The 26715-nt window shown below is 46.1% G+C and overlaps 1 protein-coding gene across 7 annotated transcripts in view; it reads left to right on the forward strand.

Annotated features, from left to right (window-relative positions):
- The window catches only part of MYO3A (myosin IIIA), a 527514-nt gene that overhangs the window by 263232 nt on the left and 237567 nt on the right, over positions 1-26715 (forward strand). For 6 of the 7 annotated variants that reach the window (XM_063921638.1, XM_063921639.1, XM_063921642.1 and 3 more), the window contains 2 exons: positions 4304-4387; positions 24654-24856. In XM_063921638.1, the coding sequence (XP_063777708.1) occupies positions 4304-4387; positions 24654-24856 (287 nt within the window). Of the gene's footprint in view, positions 1-4303; positions 4388-16929; positions 17238-24653; positions 24857-26715 lie in introns of those variants that run through there. The other variant, XM_063921645.1, reaches the window with a different exon arrangement.

The following is a 26715-nucleotide window of genomic DNA, read 5'->3' on the forward strand; positions in this document are numbered from 1 at the left end:
CCGTGACCAACTCTTGAAGTTCCGGGTACCAAGTCCTTCTTGGCCAATCCGGAGCCACTAGTATTGTTCTTACTCCTCCTCACCGTATAATCTTCAATACCTTTGGTATGAGAGGCAGAGGAGGAAACACATATACTGATTTGTACACCCAAGGTGTTACCAGTGCGTCCACAGCTATTGCCTGTGGATCTCTTGACCTGGCGCAATACTTGTCCAGTTTCTTGTTGAGGCGAGACGCCATCATGTCTACCATTGGTCTTTCCCAACAGTTTATTAGCATGTGGAAGACTTCTGGATGAAGACCCCCCTCTCCCGGGTGAATATCGTGTCTGCTGAGGAAGTCTGCTTCCCAGTTGTCCACGCCCGGGAAGAACACTGCTGACAGTGCTATTACGTGATTCTCCGCCCAGCGAAGAATCTTGGCAGCTTCTGCCATTGCACTCCTGCTTCTTGTGCCGCCCTGTCTGTTTACATGGGCGACCGCCGTGATGTTGTCCGACTGAATCAACACCGGTTTTCCTTGCAGGAGTGGTTCCGCCTGGCTTAGAGCATTTTAGATTGCTCTTAGTACCAGAATGTTTATGTGAAGAGACTTTTCCAGGTTCGTCCATACCCCCTGGAAGTTTCTTCCTTGTGTGACTGCTCCCCAACCTCTCAGGCTGGCGTCCGTGGTCACCAGGATCAAATCCTGTATGCCGAATCTGCGGCCCTCCAATAGATGAGCCTTTTGCAACCACCACAGAAGATATACCCTTGTCCTTGGCGACAGGGTTATTCGCAGGTGCATCTGAGGATGCGACCCTGACCATTTGTCCAACAGATCCCTTTGGAAAATTCTTGCATGGAATCTGCCGAATGGAATTGCTTCGTAAAAAGCCACCATTTTTCCCAGGACTCTTGTGCATTGATGTACAGACACCTTTCCTGGTTTTAGGAGGTTCCTGACAGGTCGGATAACTCCTTGGCTTTTTCCTCGGGAAGAAAAACCTTTTTCTGAACCGTGTCCAGAATCATCCCTAGGAACAGCAGACGTATCGTCGGAAAACAGCTGCGATTCTTGGAATATTTAGAATCCAGTCGTGCCGTCGAAGAACTACTTTAGATAGTGCTCTTCCGACCTCCAACTGTTCTCTGGAACTTGCCCTTTTTAGGTCGTGCAAGTAAGGGATAATTTAGATGCCTTTTTTCTTTGAAGAAACATCTTTTCGGCCATTACCTTGGTAAAAAGGCCCGGGGTGCCGTGGATAATTCAAACGGCATCGTCTGAAACTGATATTGACAGTTCTGTACCACGAACCAGAGGTACCCTTGATGAGAAGGACAAAATTTGGACATGGAGGTAATCCTTGATGTCCAGGGACACCATATAGTCCCCTTTTTTCCGGTTCGCTATCACTGCTCTGAGTGACTTTATCTCGATTTGAACCTTTTATGTAAGTGTTCAAAACATTTTAGATTTAGACTATGTGTCACCAAGCCGTCTGGCTTCAGTACCACAATATAGTGTGGAAAAATAATACCCTTTTCCTTGTCGTAGGAGGGGTACTTTGATTATCACCTGCTGGATATACAGCTTGTGAATTGTTTCCAATGCTGCCTCCCTGTCGGAGGGAGCCGTTGGTAAAGCAGACTTCAGGAACCTGCGAGGAGAAGATGTCTCGACTCTCCAATCTTTACCCCTGGGATAATACTCGTACGATCTAGGGGTCAACTTGCGAGTGATCTCACTGCGCCCTGAGACTCTTGAGACTACCCCCCCACCTTGAGTCCGCTTGCACGGCCCCAGCGTCATGCTGAGGACTTGGCAGACGCGGTGGAGGGCTTCTTTTCCTGGGAAAGGGCTGCCTGCTGCAGTCTACTTCCCTTACCTCTATGTCTGGGCAGATATGACTGGCCTTTTGCCTGCATGCCCTCATGGGAAAGGAAAGATTGAGGCTGAAAAGACGGTGTCTTTTTTAGCTGAGATGTAACTTGGGGTAAAAAAGGTTGGATTTCCCAGCTGTTGCTGTGGTCCCCAGGTCCGATGGACCGACCCCCAAATAACTCCTTCCCTTTATACAGCAATACTTCCATCTGCCGTATGGGATCTGTATCACCTGACCACTGTCGTGTCCCTGACATCTTCTGGGAGATATGGACAACGCACTTATCTTGATGCCAGAGAGCAAATATCCCTCTGTGCATCTCACATACATATATATAGAATGCATCCTATTAAATGCTCTACATGAATAAAATATTTTCAGTCAGGGAATCCGACCAAGCCAACCCAGCACTGCATCTCCAGGCTGATGGCGATCGCTGGTCGCAGTATAACCACCGTATGTGTGTATATACTTTTTAGGATATTTTTCCAGCTTCCTATCAGCTGGCTCCTTGAGGGCGGCCGTATCTGGAGACGGTAACGCCACTTGATAAGCGTGTGAGCGCCTTATCACCCTAAGGGGTGTTTCCCAACGTACCCTAATTTCTGGCGGGAAAGGGTATAACGCCAATATTTGCTATCGGGGTAACCCTACGCATCATCACACACTTCATTTTATTTTATCTGATTCAGGAAAAACTACAGGTAGTTTTTTCCACTCCCACATAATACCCTTTCTTGTGGTACTTGTAGTATCAGAAACACGTAACACCTCCTTCATTGCCCTTAACGTGTGGCCCTAATGAGAAATACGTTTGTTTATTCACCGTCGACACTGTATTCAGTGTCCGTGTCTGTGTCTGTGTCGACCGACTGAGGTAAATGGGCGTTTTTAAAACCCCTGACGGTGTTTCTGAGACGCCTGGACCGGTCCTAATAGATTGTCGGCCGTCTCATGTCGTCAACCGACCTTGCAGCGTGTTGACATTCTCACGTAATTCTCTAAATAAGCCATCCATTCCGGTGTCGACTCCCTAGAGAGTGACATCACCATTACAGGCAATTTCTCCGCCTCCTCACCAACATCGTCCTCATACATGTCGACACACACGTGCCGACACACAGCACACACACCGGGAATGCTCTGACAGAGGACAGGACCCACTAGCCCTTTGGGGAGACAGAGGGAGAGTCTGCCAGCACACACCAAAAACGCTATAATTATATAGGGACAACCTTATATAAGTGTTTCTCCCTTATAGCATCTTTTATATATATACAATATCGCCAAAATCAGTGCCCCCCCTCTCTGTTTTAACCCTGTTTCTGTAGTGCAGTGCAGGGGAGAGCCTGGGAGCCTTCTCTCCAGCTTTTCTGTGAGAGAAAATGGCGCTGTGTGCTGAGGAGATAGGCCCCGCCCCTTTTACGGCGGGCTCGTCTCCCGCTATTTTTGAAGTTAGGCAGGGGTTAAATATCTCCATATAGCCTCTGTGGGCTATATGTGAGGTATTTTTTGCCTCTAATAAGGTTTTTATTTGCCTCTCAGAGCGCCCCCCCCAGCGCTCTGCACCCTCAGTGACTGTTGTGTGAAGTGTGCTGAGAGGAAAATGGCGCACAGCTGCAGTGCTGTGCGCTACCTTTATGAAGACTCAGGAGTCTTCAGCCGCCGATTTTGGACCTCTTCTCTCTTCAGCGTCTGCAAGGGGGCCGGCGGCGCGGCTCCGGTGACCATCCAGGCTGTACCTGTGATCGTCCCTCTGGAGCTAGTGTCCAGTAGCCAAGCAGCAAATCCACTCTGCACGCAGGTGAGTTCACTACTTCTCCCCTAAGTCCCTCGTTGCAGTGATCCTGTTGCCAGCAGGACTCACTGTAAAGTAAAAAACCTAAGCTAAACTTTCTCTAAGCAGCTCTTTAGGAGAGCCACCTAGATTGCACCCTTCTCGTTCGGGCACAAAATCTAACTGGAGTCTGGAGGAGGGTCATAGGGGGAGGAGCCAGTGCACACCACCTGATCTGGTAAAAGCTTTACTTTTTTGTGCCCTGTCTCCTGCGGAGCCGCTATTCCCCATGGTCCTTTCAGGAACCCCAGCATCCACTTAGGACGATAGAGAAACAGTGACGTTTCGGGGACGTATCCCCTTCCTCAGAAGGGAAACGTCACTGTTTTTTCATAAACATCTTCACTGTGTGAAGTTTGATTCCACATGCTACAAGTCTGTGAGTGCCACCTAATTCCCTCTGTTATATATATATATATATATATATATATATATATATACAGATTTGTGTGTTTTTGTTTCCTTAGGTTTTGACACAAGACACAAATTAATAAGACACCAAAATAATAGACAGTGTAGCCTCAGATTTTTGCTTTCAATGCAGTATCCTGACCGGTTTACCTCCTCAGTTTTAACAACCTCATATTTGTTCTTTCCTTAGTGCATAGTTATTTCTGGTGAGAGCGGTGCAGGAAAGACAGAGGGTGCTCATCTTCTGGTCCAGCAACTCACTGTTCTCGGAAAGGTACAGTAACACTTACTGTCTATAGCATGCATGCAATATGGGCAGCTTCAGCTAAAACACAGCAAATAGTAATAAGCGATGCTAAGTTGGATAAAGTCTTGATATAGTGGAAGAACGCTTATTGTTCAAAAAAATCTTGACATGCAGAGATACGGCAGATACATTGGCGTTTCTTTAATGGGTGCAATGGGTGCGGTGCACACACTCCCCTGGGTCCAGGGGAGGCCCACACCGCACCCATTGCACCCATTTTAACACTTACCTTTCCGGAGTCCAGCGCCGGGACCTGCAATCGCAGTAGAAATCACCGCCAAAATGGCCACTGCGCATGCGTGGTAGCCAAATTGGTCTCCGGATCATGGCGGGCGCCATGTTTCCGGAGACCTGAGCATGCGCAGTAGACTCCGGCACAATGCCGGAGTCTACAGCGCCGTACAGAGGAGGGGGCCCACCTGGAGGTGCACACGGGCCCCCTCCTCTGTAGAAACGCCCCTGGGCAGATGAAAAATGTGCAAAACTTAAACCTGACTCCCTCCTTTCCTTCATTACCTTCTGTGTTTCATCGTCACATTGTGACTAACCCCCTCAGTGATTGGACACGTTTTATACCTCAGTGACCAAGCCCATTTCCACTTGTGCAAGATTCATAGGGAATAACGTTTGATTGTTTCTTCTTGTTGTTGTTTTTCTCTATTAAGGCACATTTTATATTGTTACAAGCAAGGTCACTTGGCGTTGCGCGAGTCCGATTTCTAATGTGTAGCGGTTTTTATATATTAGCAAATTCTTTGGTAAATAGACCTAAAATTCTATTTAGAAAACATACAAAATCTCTGATTAGAGAAATAAAATAAAAGCTAACTAAACAAAATTTTATTTTAGTATAATTACATTCATTTTATTGCGACCATGATTTAATTATTAGCTACATTTATTATTTTATCGTTTTCTTGTTAGATTAATTATAACATAGTAGCAGCAAAAAAAGTTTATATTAATTTCTTTCTTTTTAACAATTGTATAAGGTATGTGATGTAGTTATATACAGGAGAAACAGGGTATACATATAGGCCCTCATTCCGAGTTGTTCGCTCGGAGATTTTCATCGCATCGCAGTGAGAATTCTCTAAGTGCGCATGCGCAATGTTCGCACTGCGACTGCGCCAAGTAACTTTACTATGAAGAAAGTAAGTTTACTCACGGCTTTTTCATCGCTCCGACATTCGCATTGTGATTGACAGGAAATGGGTGTTACTGGGCGGAAACACGGCGTTTTATGGGCGTGTGGCTGAAAACGCTACCGTTTCCGGAAAAAACGCAGGAGTGGCCGGGGAAACGGTGGGAGTGCCTGGGCGAACGCTGGGTGTGTTTATGACGTCAACCAGAAACGAAAAGCACTGAACTGATCGCACAGGCAGAGTAAGTCTGAAGCTACTCAGAAACTGCTAACTCGTTTGTGATCGCAATATTGCGCATACATCGGTCGCACATTTAAGAAGCTAAGATACACTCCCAGTAGGCGTAGGCTTAGCGTGTGTAACTCTGCTACATTCGCCTTGCGAGCGAACAACTCGGAATGAGGGCCATAATACATACCTCTAGGACAAGAATAGCAACCTGTGATACTCCAGCAGCTGTTGAACTACGCTTCCCAGCATGACCTGCCACAGTGTTGTTGTTAGGCTATGCTAAAACTGTGGCAAAGCATGCTGGGATGTATAGTTTCACAGCAGCTGGCATGCTAGAGGTTAAGAATTAAAAAGAAAATTCAACTGCGCTTGGGATTAACGGGTGAAAAAAATAAAATACAGTAGAAAATACCACTGTGTATCAAAGAAAAATCCTCACTTGTGTAATTGTTTATATTCATTTATATATTATGACCAAGTAAAAACATAAGAAAGATACTCTGCACAGTATACCTTTGAGAAAGTCATGATCGTGACGAAACGCGTTAGAACTCCTCCTATCTTTCTCCAATCGGATCCAGCATACGGATCCTTCAACTTCGCCCTCCGCCCGGTCCATATTGGGGAGCGACAGCCAGCTCATGGAACGAGGCGGCAGCTGTGCACACGGCTAGCCGACACCCACGATTACCAGCACTCTTACTGGAAGTGAGCAGCACTGTCACCCGAAGCGAGCGCAGCTCTGGACCGGCTCTCCCTCCAAGCACAGCCAGGTTACCAGCACTGTGGGACGCCACATCATTACCTGGTCCCAGTGTCGGACTGGCCCACAGGTGAACAGGGGAAACCACCAGTGGGCCCCACTGCCTGTGGACCCACCTCCTCCTCTAGGGATTAGGTTCCAGGCTGAATCCTAGTGTACTTTAATTATACATTATACATATGTTACCTTATACTGCACAGGACTATGGACCCAGCCCATGCACTCTCTTACGGTTAGGTGGGCCTCTGTGGTAGTTGGCCACATCTCCACTATTGCCTGGCCACATCCATAAGCATGGGCCCCTACCACTGCATTTCCCCGGTGGGCCCTTCTTGCCCCAGTCCGACACTGCCTGGTCCGTCTACCTGCTTTCCACCTCCTTCCTGCAGTGAATGCTGCTCAGCCGCTCTCCACTTACATCTCCAACCTAGCAGTTCAATTATACTGCCCTACAAACCCGGACCACATGGTAGATGGAGTAAGGGCCATGCTTATTATAAATATATTTATATAAACAACTATTCACAAGCTTGTGAGGGAGTGTCCCATATCACACAGAACCAGAATTATTCGATAAAGACTGTGAATCCTACGAACTCTTAAGGTTCAGTCTAAATACACTATGGGGGTAATTCTGAGTTGATCGCAGCAGGAACTTTGTTAGCAGTTGGGGAAAACCATGTGCACTGCAGGGGAGGCAGATATAACATGTGCAGAGGGAGTTAGATTTGGGTGGGGTGCAGTGGCGTGCGGTGAGGTCAGTGGCTGGTGAGGCACTGCAGCTATAATGTCCACCGAATCCAGCCAATGACCCCTACCACCACCGAGCCGAAGACCGATACTGCCCCCTAGCAGATGCCCACTACCACCACCGCTAATGGCCTCTGCCTACCCAAATGGCTGCCACCTTCCTGCCCTATCTCCCTCAAGCGCCACCATTCTGCCCTGTCTCCCTCGACACCATGATCCTGCGTCTCCTTCCACACCACCATCCTGCCCTGTCTCCCTCAATGCCACCATCCTGCCCTGTCTCCCTCGACGCCACCATCCTGCGCTGTCTCCTTCTACACCACCATCCTACCCTGTCTCCCTCGATGCCAGCATCCTGCCCTGTCTCCCTCCAGCGCCACCATCCTGCCCTGTCTCCCTCGACACCATGATCCTGCCGTCTCCTTCCACACCACCATCCTGCCCTGTCTCCCTCGACGCCACCATCCTGCCCTGTCTCCCTCGACGCCACCATCCTGCCCTGTCTCCCTCGACGCCACCATCCTGCGCTGTCTCCTTCTACACCACCATCCTACCCTGTCTCCCTCGATGCCAGCATCCTGCCCTGTCTCCCTCCAGCGCCACCATCCTGCCCTGTATCCCTCGACACCATGATCCTGCCGTCTTCTTCCACACCACCATCCTGCCCTGTCTCCCTCGAAGCCACCATCCTGCCCTGTCTCCCTCAACGCCACCATCCTGCCCTGTCTCCCTCGACGCCACCATCCTGCCCTGTCTCCCTCGACGCCACCATCCTGCGCTCTCTCCTTCTACACCACCATCCTACCCTGTCTCCCTCGATGCCAGCATCCTGCCCTGTCTCCCTCCAGCGCCACCATCCTGCCCTGTCTCCCTCGACACCATGATCCTGCCGTCTCCTTCCACACCACCATCCTGCCCTGTCTCCCTCGAAGCCACCATCCTGCCCTGTCTCCCTCAACGCCACCATCCTGCCCTGTCTCCTTCTACACCACCATCCTGCCCTGTCTCCCTCGATGCCAGCATCCTGCCCTGTCTCCCTCCAGCGCTACCATCCTGCCCGGTCTTCCTCGACGCCAGCATCCTGCCATTTCTCCCTCGACGTCACCATCCTGCCATCTCCCTCGACGCCACCATCCTGCCCTGTCTCCCTCGACGCCACCATCCTGCCCTGTCTCCCTCACACTACCATCCTGCTCTGTCTCCCTCAATGCCACCATCCTGCCCTGTCTCCCTCCAGCGCCACAGTAGTAATATGCTAGGAGTATAGGAAAGGGGAAGATAGATTACACCTAACAAGACTATGACTGACACCCCTCCCCCAGGCACATACGCATTGTACAAAATATAATCACAAGTCAAAAGTGGCTAATAAATTCTAAATATTAATAGGAACATCTACTAATGCCATCATCTGTTTCTTTAACTTACTTATACTGGGCTGACTATGGCTGGAAGGAGCTGGGCCGATCCACAGGTTCCTTGTTTCTTCTTACAGCTCCTCTTCTCTGTGTGATGCGGTGTGCTCTATCTTCTTACAGCTCTTCTTCTCTGTGTGATGCGGTGTGCTCTATCTTCTTACAGCTCCTCTTTGTGTGAAGCGGTGTGCTCTATCTTCATACAGCTCCTCTTCTCTGTGTGATGCGGTGTGCTCTATCTTCTTACAGCTCCTCTTCTCTGTGTGATATGGTGTGCTCTATCTTGTTACAGCTCCTCTTCTCTGTGTGATGCGGTGTGCTCTATCTTCATACAGCTCCTCTTCTCTGTGTGATGCGGTGTGCTCTATCTTCATACAGCTCCTCTTCTCTGTGTGATGCGGTGTGCTCTATCTTCATACAGCTCCTCTTCTCTGTGTGATGCGGTGTGCTCTATCTTCATACAGCTCCTCTTCTCTGTGTGATGCGGTGTGCTCTATCTTCTTACAGCTCCTCTTCTCTGTGTGATGCGGTGTGCTCTATCTTCATACAGCTCCTCTTCTCTGTGTGATGCGGTGTGCTCTATCTTCATACAGCTCCTCTTCTCTGTGTGATGCAGTGTGCTCTATCTTCTTACAGCTCCTCTTCTCTGTGTGATGCGGTGTGCTCTATCTTCTTACAGCTCCTCTTCTCTGTGTGATGCGGTGTGCTCTATCTTCATACAGCTCCTCTTCTCTGTGTGATGCGGTGTGCTCTATCTTCATACAGCTCCTCTTCTCTGTGTGATGCGGTGTGCTCTATCTTCATACAGCTCCTCTTCTCTGTGTGATGCGGTGTGCTCTATCTTCTTACAGCTCCTCTTCTCTGTGTGATGCGGTGTGCTCTATCTTCATACAGCTCCTCTTCTCTGTGTGATGCGGTGTGCTCTATCTTCATACAGCTCCTCTTCTCTGTGTGATGCAGTGTGCTCTATCTTCTTACAGCTCCTCTTCTCTGTGTGATGCGGTGTGCTCTATCTTCTTACAGCTCCTCTTCTCTGTGTGATGCGGTGTGCTCTATCTTCATACAGCTCCTCTTCTCTGTGTGATGCGGTGTGCTCTATCTTCATACAGCTCCTCTTCTCTGTGTGATGCAGTGTGCTCTATCTTCTTACAGCTCCTCTTCTCTGTGTGATGCGGTGTGCTCTATCTTCTTACAGCTCCTCTTCTCTGTGTGATGCGGTGTGCTCTATCTTCATACAGCTCCTCTTCTCTGTGTGATGCGGTGTGCTCTATCTTCATACAGCTCCTCTTCTCTGTGTGATGCAGTGTGCTCTATCTTCTTACAGCTCCTCTTCTCTGTGTGATGCGGTGTGCTCTATCTTCTTACAGCTCCTCTTCTCTGTGTGATGCGGTGTGCTCTATCTTCTTGAATGGTTAGATCGCGTCACATGCTGGAAGAGGTGGAGGAAGGCATTGGAAGCAGGGAGATACAGGGACAGCAGCGGCTGGGCGCCGCTGGCGTATCACACAACGCAGCAGTCACCCGGCAACTTGGCTTGTGGCAGTGACTAGTAGTCAGGGGATAGCCAGGCTCCGTTAGCTTACTACACAGTGCAGCAGGCACCCTAACCTCCAGCCGACCCATCCTCCCTGCAGCTCTGCCTGTGATAGACGAAGGCGGCACGGCTGGGGACCATCTGGGCCGGCCACTGGTGACATGTCATTGTAGTGTATGGGGCCCTTTAGTGAGCTTTGCTCCAAGCAACCCATCAGAGGGCAACCCCCTCCCCTGAATCCACCTATGTGGCATCAGCGGCAGATTTAGACCTAATGGGGCAGTAAGCAAGACACTGATTTGGGGCCCCACTTCCTCATACAATCCTATATGCTGTCATCACCATCCCTGGCTGTTTTTTTTTTTCAGGTCAGGTGGGGCTTCTGTACCACATGGTGTACACTGTACAGTGCACATATACGCAGGTCGCACAGCAGGATGTGCGGACTGTGTCTGTTCAGTGTAAGTATAGGCAGTGCTCGGGAATCAGACACTCGTCCCCTCACCCTCAGCACTCCTGATCACCATTTACACACTTTCACAGGGAGATGGTGACCTATAGGAAAGAGTCCTGTGATCAGTAAAAAAACCTGTTTACTGCAGACTGCACCTCCACCAACACACACACACAAACAAACTAGGACAGCAGATTACACACACTGCAGACTGCCCCCCATACACAACACACTTGGATTGCACACTGCCTCTCCCCCACACTTGTACTGCAGACTGCATCCACCCCACACACACTCTATAACTGCAGACTACCCCTCCCTAACACACATACACTGACTGCAGACTGCCCCTTACTTCTAGACACATGCTCAGAATGCAGACTGTGTCCATCCCCTCACAGACAATTACATCCCACCCACATACACAATGTCCGACTTGAATTGCAGGGTGACTCACCACTGACACTGCAAGGAGGAGACAGGAGACTGGAGGCTTGGCAATGGGATGGGAGGAGCTGCTGCAACTGAACTGCACAACAGCTCCCCCTCCGTCATCTTCTTTTATTCAGTGCACTGACACTGCAGTCACACAGTGAGCTCCGACTGATAATCAGTGCTCTCCGAGGAGCTGCCGCACATACGCGGTAGGTCTGATTCAAGTTGCCTCTTTCATTCATCAATCAGGTCAGGTGGGGCTTGCTTCTGTACCACATCATTACACTGTACACATACACAGGTCGCACAGCAGGATATACAGACTGTGTCTGTGTAATTTAAATGTATAGGGAGTGCGCGGAAATCAGACACCCTTCCCCCCATCCCCAGCAGCCCTGATCACCATCTCCACACTGTCACAGGGAGATGGTGATCTATTGGAAAGAATCCTGTAATCGGTATATTTAAAACCCCTGCACTAGTTACTGGATGGCTCGGGGGCTTTGTACAGCGGAGCTCTGTGAGAGTGAGCTCAGCACCAGTGTCCAGCGTAGAAAATGTAACTGTCAACAGTGGGGCTGCTGCGGATCACTGGGCACAGTGCAGGTGTCACTGGTGGGGGGTTGGAAGGGAGGGGGGTGATCAGGTGCAGGGGAAGTGGTGTCCGAAGGCAGTGTTATCCCCATAGCAACGGCAGCCACAGGGAAAACAGCCAGGCAGCAGCAGTACTACTATGTTGTTCAGTAGTAGCGTGTGAGTTAGTGAGGGGGCAGGCGGGACTCGGAGGCTTTAAGGGGAGGGGCCCTGGACATCGATCCTGACAGTCAGTCCTGTCAGCACGCCCCTGTCACAGCTGCATTGCTAGAGGTGCCGCTTCTAGGTTTATTTTCAATGGGCTATGACTGCCCTATGCTTGGCCCTGCCCCCCCACTTCCGGCCCTGTATCATTGACAGCGGGAGGCACAGAGAGCTGTGCCTCCAAAACACTTTTAAAACTGGTTTTTAGAAGGTAAAAAATGAACAAAATAATGCAAAGGCTAAAGTATAAACTTATGACACAAACAGTGTGTCATAAGTATATTCTTTGTATTATTTTAATCATTAATAACAAGGGAGGCACTGCCTCCCCTGACTGCACGTCCCTGGTGGGGTGTATTCAAACTGAAATCTAAATGCAATGTAAAAATAAAGCAGCCAGTATTTACCCTGCACAGGAACAATATAACCCACCCAAATCTATCTCTCTTTACAAATGTTATATCTGCCACACCTGCGCAGTGCAACATGGTTTTGCCCAACTGCTAACAAATCTTCTGCTGCAATCAACTCAGAATTACCCCCTATGTCTACACAATGAGACGCACAGCTCATCGCTATAGTGTTGCTTCTATTAAACTTTTAAACTTGGAAGCACTGTATTCATTGAATTATATTATATGTCTTGTTACATGCCTACTTAAATACTGTGCACAGTTTCTTTCTTATGTTTTTACTTGGTCATAATATATAAATGAATATAGACAATTAAACAAGTGAGGATTTTTCTTTGATACACAGTGGTATTTTCTATTGTATTTTATATTTTTCAGTCGTTAATCCCAAGTGCAGTTGAATTTTCTTTTTAATTCTCCTGTTATAAATCTGCAGAGGTTTATTTACAACAGCGAATGGGAATCACGGCTGTTTGAGATTCGCACTTACCTTATAATTATTTGGTACTTTATGTTGTCTGTATAATTGAACACTAGTGCCTAGGCCAGAGGTTCCCAAACTGTGTGCCGTGGCTCCCTGGGGTGCCTCGGGACACTTGCAGGGGTGCCCTGGGTTGGTGGTCCAGGACCAATTCAAATTATTCATGGTCAATATAATAGGCAAAACCAGTGCTGTTGGCTGCCAGTCATAAAATATGGGGACAAACAGAACCAAATCTTGTCCCTCACCACACAACTGACCCTAAGGATGACATATAAACGCAATCTACTTAATGTAATATTTCTTTCTAAATTTCTCAATAAGAAATTTTTGGCCTAGGGGTGCCATGAAAAAAATTCTGATATTCTAGGGCGCTGTGGTTCAAAAAAGTTTGGAAACCACTGGCCTAGGCAATTTCTCAATAGTGGCATGCTACAGGTTCCTACACCTTTTAAAGAGACATCATTATGTGATGTCAAATGTTGAATTATAAGAGGGGGTTAAACCTCTGGCAAATAGGCAAGTGGTTTTGCATTTGTATGAACTAAAGAAGTTTCTGGAAGTCCAAACACTAGTGGGTATATTTACTAAAGGTAGATTTGCATTTTTATTTTTTTGTTAAATCGATAAAAAGTTATCTAAATTGAGGCTAAAATACACATTTACAGTACAAACACACTTTTTTCATGTTGTTTTTTAAATGTTAGTAAATGTGTGCTTTAGCCCCTGAAACACACCACGATTTTAGATTATTTTTTTTATTGATTAAAAATTGGAAAACATGAACTAAAAAATCAATTAAAATCGGCCTCTATTAAATACACCCTAGATCTTAAGAGGTGTATCTGGAGGTTTTGACCTACTCTAAATTAGTTGCATGTTACATTTGCTTGTGCGAGTTGCAAATGTAAATTACCTGCACGCCCCTGTTCCCTTTTCCAGGTGTAGGGCAGTAGCAAACGCAGGATTTCTAGAGGGGGGTTTCCAAATGTAATCCACAATGTCCGACTCTGCAGAATATGGAATACAGTATTAACATTTAACACATTAGATGGTCTATAGCAGAAGTTCTCAAACGCGGTCCTCAAGGCACCTCAACGGTCCAGGTTATAGGTATATTCATGTTTCAGCACGTATGGTTAAATCAAATTGACAGAGGTGCTAATTACTGTAAATCACCTGTGGTCAAGCATGGATATACTTAAAATCTGGACTGTTGGGGTGCCTTGAGGACTGCGTTTGAGAACCTCTGGTCTATAGTATAGACCAGTGATGGCTAACCTTGACACTCCAGCTGTTGTTGAACTACATATCCCAGCATGCCCTGCTAGTTTTGTTATTTGACCATGCTAAATCTGATGCAGGGCATGCTGGGATGTGTAGTTCAACAACAGCAGGAGTGTCAAGGTTAGCCATCACTGGTATAGACTGTATGAAACATATATTTAAATAATATAAATAAGATAAGTGGTCAGGAAAAGGTTAAACATACTATAATAAATACACAAACCTAATATAACCAGTACTGCACTTTCTAAGCACATATTCTCCCACCGCAAGGTAAGGCTTCTATCTCTTCTTCCTGGTAGCTACTCTCTGGTACAGTGCACTAATTGAGGACTCACACAGCAAACTTGGTAGAAGAAGCTGCTACCACTGGGCATGTCCAGCAGCTCTGCTCTGTTTATTAACCTGCATGATGTGGCAGCAGCTCTAGTAAACATATTATATTCCATTGCTATTGTCATATTTTGAGCTACTTGCCAAGAGGAGGGAGGTTTCCGGGCAACTGGAACTCCCCCCCCCCCCCCCCCAGCATTTGCCTATGTAGGGGATCACAAATGCAAGTTATATGGAATGCATACAGTACTTTTGTAGTCTGCAGTTCCACTTACTGTGCATTCAACATTCTATATCAGCCCTTAGTGTACACAAACAAGAGAAAGGATCGAAATAACTGCAAATAATGTAATATTATATCTAAATTCGCTTTTTGGTTGTCATGTGCTTCATTTGACTGTACTGTTGGAAATGACCCTTTGTCTTATAGGCCCTACACACTGGCCGATTTTTTGAAAGATATGAACGATCTCGTTCATAAATGAACGAGAACTCGTTCATATCTTTCAGTGTGGAAGCTCCAGCGATGAACGATGCGCGGCCCCGCGCTCGTTCATCGCTGGTCCCCCGTCGGCTGTGCATGCAGGCCAATATGGACGATCTCGTCCATATTTGCCTGCACGTCTATGGAGCCAGGTGACGGGGGGAGTGAAGAAACTTCACTCCCCCCGTCACTGCCCCCCCGCCGCCGGGTCGGCCGTATCGGCCGTCGGGCACCTCGGCGGCACATCGCCATATGTGTAGGGCCCATTACTGTCCCACATAACAAGCATTAGTGATTTTAAAGACAATTGTTGCATTTATAGTTGCACTATTTTTAATCTTTTCTAGATTTGTTAATAAAAGATTATCAAAGCATACTTCAGTTATTGTAAAAAGTAATTCATGCAAAGCTAATAAATCAATGTTTAAATTGGTTTTCCTTTGGGTTGAGATAAAGCAGAATCATTTGTTAAAAATCAACATAAACAAAGATTTTCTTAAGCCTGAAATTTACATAAAGATGCTATGGGACTTTCCATTGCAAAACAGCCTTATTTCACTTTAGTGAAATAAATGATGTTTGTTTTCCAAAGCGCTGTAAGAGACAGCAATGACATTTGCTCAGCTCAGTGGAAAGTGTAGCACAGTTAAAGACTTGAATTACTGTATACTGGTCTCCAAGCTAGTACACAGAGATTGATGTTTCAGAGCCAGGGCCGGACTGCCCATTCGGCACTTCTGGCAAATGCCAGAAGGGCCGCTGGGCTTGTGGGCCGGTCCTGTCAGGCAGAGAGCTGGGAAGGCCACGCGCAGAGCAGCCTCCGGCTCTCTGCTCTGGCCGCTCTCCTATCTCTCCCCAACTTTAGTGCCCGTGCGCCCCTGTACACTGCGTGTGTGCACGCACGTGCCAGGGCCGAATTCGGACCACAGTCCGTCCCTGTATGCTATAGCACAACCACTGCGTCTCAGAAGATGCATGAGGCGTCTTCTGTAAATAGATGACCACTGCTGGCTTCTGGGATCGGCTGCTGTGTCCGAAGATGCAACATTGAGCCACTCTGTATGAACGACGGACATTGGAGTGGAGGGGGCCCGTGTCCAGGCTCTGTGTGGGCCCCATCCTCTCCAGCAGCAGCGCTGTAGATTCCTGCAGCTGGCTATGTGTCAGAGTCTTCTGTGCTTGCGCAGGGCTCGGGAACATGGCACCTGCCCCTTGTTCCCGGGGACATCTCTACTGCATATGCAGACACCACCAGGAAAATGGCAGCCGCGTCATTTTCCCAGTGATTATGGTCTGGTCACCGCAGGATTCCAGAGAAGTAACAGTATAATTATATGGGTGTAGGGTGTGCGGTGTGGGCCCCCCACAAACACTGCACCCATTTTACTGTAGATACTCTAATGTCTGAGTAACACTCAGTTTACTCGGGATGTCCGGTTAAATCACTCTCCTGGAGTCGGTGAAGCTGCATCTGAGGGTAAAATTTGTCCGACATGCCCATATTTTCTGGAACGCTGCCTGTTGCCCCCTCTCCTTGCACCGCACCCTCCCCCCCCCCCCCCCTCCCCAAACACCAGTAGCATGACTGTCATGTTGCACCCTTTTGGGCACTGTGAGTAACATTGCAGCTTCAGATCTGACATGTGCAGTGCAGCTTCTGTGAAAACATCGGAGATGTGTGTAAACATTGGGTTCACGTCCATCTCTGAGTTAGTATACGAGAAACAATGGTCACATATGTGCTCAGACCTGTCCTAACAGATAGTGTGTTGTAACATACAGATGGTGTGTTCTTAAATCCAAACTGGTCACCTCCCACACTGTCACAGGTAGAGGTGTAACAGAGGGGTAACAGTATAATTACATGGGTGTAGGGTGTGCGGTGTGGACCCCCCTTGACCCAGGGGCCCGTGTGCATCACAAACACTGCACCCATTATACTGTAGATACTCTAATGTCTGAGTAACATTCAGTTTACTGTCACAGGTAGAGGTGTCCTCCAGAAGGCGAGTTCAATGGCACATAGAACACAATGAGATAAATAATGTATGCGATGATAGCTGAATCCCAGTAGATCTCCAGGAAGTACAGTGAAAGACTGGACCGCAGGTCACCTGAATGTCGAGGAGGAGAAAGTGAAATACCAAATAGGCTGCTTATATAAATGCTTACATAAACATCATAGGTGGAAAACTCATAAAGGTTTCTCTTCCAAACCTCCCATCACTGGTAATAGTTCTCATGGAAGCAAAGTTTCATTCTGGCAATAAAACAACATGGCTAAAGTGTAATATTTAACAATACACCAACATTCATCAAAATAAATATGGTATAAGGTACAGTATCCACGCCAGATAGGATGGTTTGTGTCAGACATAACACAATCAGAAGTGGTTGGTTTTGTTAATATAAAAAAAATGGTTTAACTATTATGATAAGTGGTTTAAACATAGTATAAGATTTGCATTTGTATTAAGTGGTTGGCTAATTATCATATAAGAAAAATATTGTGATTATTAAGGAGGATATGACTGTACGTGTGAGTAGAACCATTCAGAAAAGTATGAAATTTGCCAGATTTTGGATACAAAAATCAGATTTAAAAAAAGTCTTAAAGGATTAGAAAGAAATGTATCTTGATTGGAAGCAGACAGTATTTAATAATTTGCCTGCAAGCATATGGAGGAACTTGAGAAAAAAAAGAAATCGCCTAAAGTTGCCTATACTGTACCCCAAGGGTGGCCAAACCAGTCTTCGAGATCTACCCACAGTTCATGTTTTCCAGACAACCTGTGAATCTGTAGAATGTGTCGGATAGGAATGAATGCACCACATGTTTGAAAATGTGACAGTAATAATAACTGCACCTGTGCACCAGCTAGGTGGACTGGAAAACGTGAACCTAACCAGTTCCTTATCTCAACTGAAGCATCATATTTACTGGTCACTTTCCCAAACACAAAAACAAAGGTTAGCAAATGGCACTGGGGCAAAACTAGCTAATTGTGTTATTTCGGAAATGGTAATGCTAAGAACATGGTAGAAGAGAAATCCACTATTTCAATCAATTTTAAATAAAGTAAAATAATCAGTCATTTGTTCAAAAGCAGATAATATTTGAAATATTATGCCTCTGCAGTCTGCACCTCACTGGAGCCCACAGCTCTGGTATTTAAAAGGCATAGCAGATGGCCATTTCCCACTTGCTCAGTACAGCTGCATGGCCTGTAAATTCTCTTTTGAGAGCAGAGTTTGGTCCTGGAACACAAGTTTTTCTACAGTACCCAATAGCTCCAATGTTCTACCTGCCCCTATGCATCTTGGGACTTCTGCTTTTCCATAAATATTAGGCCACTCATGTGAGATGAATCCAAACATGGAAACATCTTCCTTACATGAAAAAAATAGGTAGACATTGAATGCTGTATTCTTACTTGAGATTATCTTTAGGACTACCAAAAAATGTAAAACCCCCACCTATGGATGTATACTCCAACCACTGCTTCCTCTCTAGGAAACTAAATAAACAGAAGCCTAGGCCTATCATTGTCACCCTTCCTGTTTTCCTCTCCACCACTAGGCGTTACCACATTTTAGGATCCGTAATCTATTGTCATTTGCAAAGATCAACAAAAGAATCCACCTACCACACACAGCGTTCTACCAACACTCTCAAATGCAAAAGTTGTCCCAAACTATTTTACTATATGACTCGCACCAAGAGTGCTCCAGCTCTCTTAACAACTGTCTACTTACTCTCCTCTCTAAAAGGCAATATTTCTTATATTTACTACAAATTACTGACCCCAATTCTTCGTTGCTCACTCACAGTGGGAGAGGGTTTAAGCACTGTCATATGCATGGAGGATATGGAGTCCATTAGTTGCAGTATTGTACAATGCTCTCTCAGCATCTCGCTAAGGGAAAATTAATATGTTTTCTACAGCAGGTAGTAAAGTTACAGCCCCTCTAATATATATATATATATATATATATATATATATATATATATATACAATTCGTATAACCGGCACTTACACTTCCTGTAATACTGCCGCGGTGCTCATTCCATAATGTGTAAAAGTTCCAACATACGGCACTCAGCGGGCTTAATCATCCGAAATAAATCACAATGCAGGCAGCATAAGCTTATGCTGCCTGCATTGTGATTTATTTCGGATGATTAAGCCCGCTGAGTGCCGTATGTTGGAACTTATATATATATATATATATATATATATATATTTATTTTGCTTGTTGCAAAACCTTTACTGGAGAGTAAAGCATGTGGGCAAGTAGGCACTGATGAACATACATACCTGAAAATAATACTTTACTGGGTGTCCTAGACTCCTATTTAACTCCCTGCTGTCTCATCTGGCTTCCCCTGTGGTCCTCTGGTCTGCGCTGGTCCTCGCTGCCTCTTGCTCTGCCGTCTCTCTCCTTCATTGAATTCCCAAAAGCTCCAGCACATGGATGTCACCATTTTGGATTTGGTCAGCTGAACATGATTCCTCCTATGAAAATGCTTCCTTGCCTCAGCCAGCCAATCAGGGACCAGGTACCCCTATTTAAACCCTTCCTGGTGAGCTGGCTGGATGCCAGTACAATGTCACTATTCCAGACACCTTTTGTCCCAGCAGTAGCCTGTGGATAGGTACAGAGTTCCTGCTTATCCTGCATTACCGGTTCAAGCCTGTTTACCGCATCTATTGCCAGTCCCCAGCAAGGTTACTCCAATACACTTGGGGGCAGGGACGTGCCGTGAGGTAAATGGCTCAGCAGGCACTGGCTAGCACCAGAGCCAGATTTACGTGCAATATATGAGTCAAAGAGTTCATGTGGGCATTATATACACGTGCAGCAGTATAAACTCCTGGAAATTTGGTGAATTTTGATCAGAGATGTGCGGAAAAGATAGCCAGATGAGGCACTGCCTCACCTGCCATAGACTTTTTTCTCCATAGTTTTGGCTATCAAAATGATTAGAATAATGCAAAGAAGATATTTCTAACATATTATTTGTATTTTTCATATACTTTATAAAGTCAAAACTCTGGTACAAACGTTAGTATGACAGGAAAGGCTCTGCCTCACCTGCCTCACCCCACCGCACGTCACTGCTTGGGGGGTAATTCAGAGTTTATCAAAGCAGCAAATTTTTTAGCAGTTGGGCAAAACCATGTGCAGTGCAGGTGGGGCAGATATAACATGTACAGAGAGAGTTAGATTTGGGTGGGGTGTGTTCAAATAGAAATCTAAATTGCAGTGTAAAAATAAAGCATCCAGTATTTACCCTGCACAGAAACAAAATAACCCACCTACATCTAACTCCCTCTGCACATGTTATATCTGCCCCCCTCCCTCCCCTCTGCCGTGCACATGGTTTTGCCCAATGGCTAACAAATTTGCTGCTGCGATCAACTCTGAATTACCCCCAATATCCAGTCCAAGCCTGGTTCCTGCTACACATCACCGGTACCAGTCCAGTTAGCTAAAATTAAAGCCTATCTGGCTGTTTTCTCAAAACTGTCACTTCACAACCCTCCTATCCAGTGCTTAGTACATTCCTCAACGCTAACTCCATGCAGAGAAATCTGATAAAGCCTCATAACTACCTAGAAATAGCCTCCAAAAAAAGCTGCTCTGCTAGCTCCAACCTGGGTACATGAAAATCCACAGTTCTAACAGTTTCTACTGGCAGAATGGATTAGGCAGGAGATCAGGGTCAACAAGCGGGCTCCATGCAAGGCTATGACCCTATTGGAGAAATACTGTAGGAGTCTCTGCAAACACACGTTATGCAATTTCTACAGGCGTTGTCTACATGCCTGGATGACATTCAACTTTCTATCAGTGATTCGGGTTTAACTACTGGGTCAGATCTAGGCACTCCAGCTCCAGTTCCAGTTCAGGCCTCTCGTCTTCATCTCCCTACTCATGACAAATTCAACAGAGTTCCCAAATTATTTAGTGGCTTCCTGAAGTAATGTATATCCACTTTGCGTTGCATCCTGGAAACTTTCCCACAGCCATGGCTAAGGTAGCATACATCATTTCACTACTTTCTGGATAGGTTCAGTTTGGACATTGCCTCTCTGGAGAAAGACTTTTATCATTATATCCTGATTTAATTTCAAGCTTCTGATGGATTTTTGATGAACCTCCCATGACTTCAGAAACACAATCGTCAGATTGATTGGGCTACCTTACAAATTATATCTTGAGTCCCTCCTGCAGAGATGCCGGTCTCCAACGCATATTTCCACTTCAGGTTACAGACACTCCCACACAAGACCTTCCTCCCTTGCCTTACAGACATTTCAGAGACATCTTTAATAAACAAGGTACGGATTCAGTACCACCTTACCGTAAGTGGGATCTCCCCATTGATTTAATTACAGGAACAGTACAACCAAGAGGCCATACTTATCTGTTATCACTTCCAGAGACTCAGACTTTGACAGAGTACATCAATGAAGATCTTGAAAAGAGTTGTTGGTTTTTTTTTTGTTAAGAAGAGTCTTTGTCCTTGTATTGACTACAGAGATCTAAATGAAATCATAATTAAAAATTGTTACCCTATACACTAATTGCCACATTATTTAACCTGGTATGTGGGGCAACAATATTTACTTTACTGGATTTAAGAAGAGCATAGACCCTATTTAGAATACAGACAAGAGATGAGTTGAAGACAACCTTCAACACACAGTCGGTCCTGCCGGCAGTGGTGCATGGGTGCCACCATTTTGGAATTGGTTAGCTGACCACGGCTCTTACAATGAAAATGCCTCCTTGCCTCAGATGACTCTGGTAGCCAATAAGGAATCAACAACCCCCATTTAAACTGTTCCTGTAGGACTGGCTGGATGCCAGTACATCATTATTGCAGATGCCTTCCTGGTCCAGCAGTAGCCTGTGATTTGGTGCAGAGTTTCTGCTTATCCTGCATTACCAGTCCCAGCGCAGTTACTATAGTACGCATCTTCTTGTCCCCTTCCGGTTATGCTATGCATCACCGATTCCAGCCCGAGTACCTAATAATAAAACCTACCTACTGTAGCTGTTTTTCCAATACACAACCCTCTATCTCCATGCAGAGAAACCTGATAAAGCCTCCCAGCTTTCTACATGTAACCGACGATCCAGCCCGAGTACAGAAAAATCCCCAGTTCTGACACTGGAGGCAAAAAACTTAGTGATGTAATCTGTTTAATGCAGTTTCTATACCCGTGATTAATCACAACTACTAGATACATACAGGGCCTGATTTTGAGCCAAACGCAGAAGCACACAGAGCAACATGTGCTGGTCGCCCATCTGCGACTTTATACAAACTCCTTACCTTGTGTACATCCAAGCAGCCGAATGTTCAAGATCTGAGAAGCCCCCTTTTAGCATCCTGTGCACACTGTAATACCGATCGGTGCGTTCTTATGTCACCATCGGTTGCACCATCAAAACTGTGGCTGGTGCAGTTTCGTCACCTGACCATGTCCCCCTATGCCTGCAGCTGTGCATATGTGTACACAGCCACTTTCACTGACACAACCACCACACTGCCATAACAATCTCACTGAAGGGACCATTTTTGTGTGCACTAGTAACTGCCCAGGAATGCCCATCACTTTTCCACAACATTTCTGACACCATCCATTTTGATGGCAGCAGCATCTGTGTGTGTACACTTTGTGTAATGTATGCAATGTTAAGATATTTTTGCATATGTGCAGTTGCCTCCGCTGCTCTAAACCCCAACCCTGGCACACCAAACGAACACAATTCTTACAAAAATGTTCACGCTCCGCTGAACGCTTCTGGAGGAAATCTCACTCTCTGGTGGACTTCCTCCATTTCAAGTTTATTCTCTCCTCCTACAGCTCTGCTCTTTCCCTCACCAATCAATCCTTTTTCCAATCACTCATATCTTCTCGGTCCTCCAGTCCACGCTGCCATTGAAACTTTCAACACTCTCCTTCGCCCCCCCCTCCTCCTCCCCTCCCATCCTCCCTCACTGCCACTCACTCTGCCTCCTTCTTCCTCCTTCTTCATCTCCAAAACTGAGGAAATACGACACAATATCTCCTCCCGTCACCCCTCTGCTGCCCCCCTGCCCCATCATCCCTCCCCTCCATCTATCCCACCCTGTTCTCCTTCCACCCCAACACAGACAAGGAAATCCACTCCTTCATCTTATCCACCTCCTCTCAACCTGCCCCTTAAACCCCTTCCCCTCCCGTCTTCTCCGCTCCCTCTTCCCTGCTTCCCGCTCCCACCTTGCTCACCTCTTCAACCTATCACTCTCTACCGTCATCTTTCCCTCACCATTTAAACATGCTCTGGTCTCACCTATTCTAATAAAAACCAACCTCGACCTTTCATCACCTACTAGCTACTGCCCCTTCTTCTATTCGCCTCCATACTACTTGAACGACTGGTTTACAGCCATCTTACCAGCTACCTCTCTGACAACTCCAAACTTGATCCACTACAATCTGGCTTTCACCCACTCCACTCCACTGAGACTGCCCTGGTGAAAGTCACCAATGACATGTGTTTGGCCAAATCCAGGGGCCACTTCTCTCTACTTATCCTTCTGGACTTCTCTACTGCTTTCGACACCATGGATCATTCTCTCCTCCTCTGCACACTCCAAAACATTTGCCTCTCTAACACTGTCCTTGACTGGTTTACCTCTCACCTCACTAACCGCTCCTAATCGGTTTCTGCCTCAAGCACCACCTCACACCCTTCCATCCTCCCTGTTGGTGTCCCCCAGGGTTTTGTCCTCAGCCCCCTTCTGTTCTTCTTGTACACCTCTTCCTTGGGTGTGCTCATTAACTCCTTTGGCCTTCAATACCACCTCTATGCTGATGACACACAACTCGACCTCTCCTCTCCTGATCTATCCACCTCTGTCCTCTCTCAGTTTCCAGCTGGCTCTCCGCCATCTCCTCCTGGATGTCTGAATGCTCTCTGAAGCTCAACATAGACAAAACTGAACTCATTATCTTTCCCCCAGCCAGAGTAGCACCCTCTTATAATATCTCTATCACTTGACAACACAATCCTCTCCCCCGTACCCCAAGTCCGCTGCTTGGGCGTCACTCTTGACTCCTCCCTCTTCTTTGCACCCCACATCTAAGCTCTGGCAGAATCCTGTTGGTTCCAGCTACGCAACATTGCTCGCATCAGGCCATTTCTCTCCCAGAGTGCATCTAAACTTATCATCCACTTACTGGTCACGTCACGGCTTGACTACTGCAACAGTCTCCTCACTTGCCTCACTCGCTCCCATCTTGCTCCCCTCCAATCTGTCCTCAGCTTCGCAGCTAGACTTATCTTCCTCTTCAGCCGCTCCACTTCTGCCACTCCCCTTCGACAAAATCTGCACCTATCGGGGGCAGCGGTCAGCATCTAAGTGGTTGGTATGCCGGCGGTCATGTGACCAACGCCGGAATTCCGCCACCACTCGCAACACCGACCACCTACATAAGTATGGGGGGAGGTTAGGGTTAGGGCTCAGGTGAGAGCTTAGTGTTAGGCACTAGATGGGGGATAGCCACAGCCACCACCATTCGAGTTTAAGCCCTAGCTGCCACCCTCCCTTTTCTGTACATTGATGAAGTAGTGTGACAGTATAGGACTATAGTGGTGTGACAGTATAGAACTTGGCATTTAAATTCTGACTGCTTTTGGCTTCCCAGGCAAACAACAGAACATTACAGGAGAAGATTTTACAAGTGAATAACCTGGTGGAAGCATTTGGGAATGCTTGCACGATCATTAACGAAAACTCAAGTCGCTTTGGCAAATACCTAGAAATGAAATTCACCAAGAACGGATCGGTAGTAGCAGCTCAGATATCTGAATATCTCCTGGAAAAATCCAGAGTTGTCCATCAGGCTATGTAAGTGTCCTTAAAAATCTAGAGACCAGTTTACTGTATTTATTTACCTATACTGCTTAGTTTAGTTGTCTCAACTATAATTGGTTTATTTATTAACAGTTTCTTATATAGCGCAGCAAATTCCATTGCGCTTTACAATTGGAAACAGTGATAACTTAAATAAAACAATTGAAACCAGTGAAAAAAGAAACCAAGACTGGGTAATAACAGACAGTCATAGAGGTAGGAAGGTCCTGCTCGCAAGCTTACAACCTACAGTTTGCACATGCGACATGCCTACCAATTTAACTCTGCAGCCACAAAACACACTTGAACTAATTTTTACTCAGTCATGCATGATTTAATTCATAGGTGTCCTAACTTAATGGCTGATTTGTTCTATCTAAGTTTAGATTTTGCACTTGTTTTGCTTAATTAAACTATGGCTGTAATGGGGGCCAGTGGAAAACTAGGTTAACAAGAGTGGGATTAGGGGAGATACTGGCATACATTAATGAACAGTTGGGTGTTTTACGGAGCTTTTAAACAAGTTTGGAAGAGAGTTTAATTTGGTGTTGGAGCCAGTGTGTTCCCTAGTGTTGAGCTGCATGGGAGCAGTCTAGAAGGTGGGAGTTGGCTGTGGGTCAAAGCTCTGGTCATAAGCAGATCAGATGTGGGAGGGAATCAGAAGTAGCATGACATCATAGATGTAGGGGGGTGGGTGCCTGAGGACTCAGCAGATGGGAGCGAGAAGATTAAAAAAACAGTGCTTCCAGGTTAGAGCACACCAATGATTATTCTAAACCAAAAATGTGCATATACAAATTTGAATAAGGATGAAAATATATATATATATATATATATATAATATTTATATACATATACAGAGAACCCAGCGCTCTCCTTAGTAACCTCATTCACTTCAAAACTTTAATACTGTACATAACTAGATACATAATGGAATTTGAGTTCATGAATTGTACAATGCACTTAATCTTGCAGCCCACATCAAGGGACCCCATTTCACTGCAAGTCCTACTGTTTCACTAATTTTTCACATAGATTTTTGGGAAACCTGGCAACTGCTATTCAATAGGAGAAAATGTGCTAACCTGGTGTAAAGCTCACCTGCCAACAAACTTTTGGCTTTTAAAGATAAGACAATCACCAACACAACTTCACTCATGTGCTTACCTGGTTTAAAGCTCACCTGCCAACTGACTACTGGCTTTTAAAGGTGAGATAGTCACCAGCACATCAATGAAACAGCTGACACAGGTTTAAAGTAAATGAGACTAGAAGGGGTGCATAACATTTTTATATCAAATAACACAGTGAAAATACAAAATGAGTAATTTATTAGCTTATGACAATAAAATGTTGATCACAACAAGTATGAAAGAATATATATTCAGGCCCAGGGCATGATTTGTCCACTAAGTGAAAATAGATACGAAAGTTACATATCCAAGTGAGGCCTGTCTATAAAAGCCACTGGTAATAAAACAGCAGAATGCAACTAATAGCCCAGTGACCACACGTGTCCCTCAGGGGATTCTCTTATCAGTGTTACCAGTCTGTAAATAGCCCAGTGAGATTTTGTAGTTACTGTTATTTGCCATGTAATCCTGGCCTGTAAAACTCCAGACCCAGGCTGCACATAGGGGGTAATTCCAAGTTGATCGCAGCAGGAAAGTTTTTAGCAGTTGGGCAAAACCATGTGCACTGCAGGGGGAGGGGGGGGGGGGGGCAGATATAACATTTGCAGAGAGAGTTAGATTTGGGTGGGTTATTTTGTTTCTGTGCAGGGTAAATACTGGCTGCTTTATTTTTACACTGCAATTTAGATTGCAGATTGAACTCACCACACCCAAATCTAA

The sequence above is a fragment of the Pseudophryne corroboree genome, chromosome 5, assembly GCF_028390025.1.
Source record: "Pseudophryne corroboree isolate aPseCor3 chromosome 5, aPseCor3.hap2, whole genome shotgun sequence".
In the NCBI taxonomy this organism is placed as follows: Eukaryota; Metazoa; Chordata; class Amphibia; order Anura; family Myobatrachidae; genus Pseudophryne; species Pseudophryne corroboree.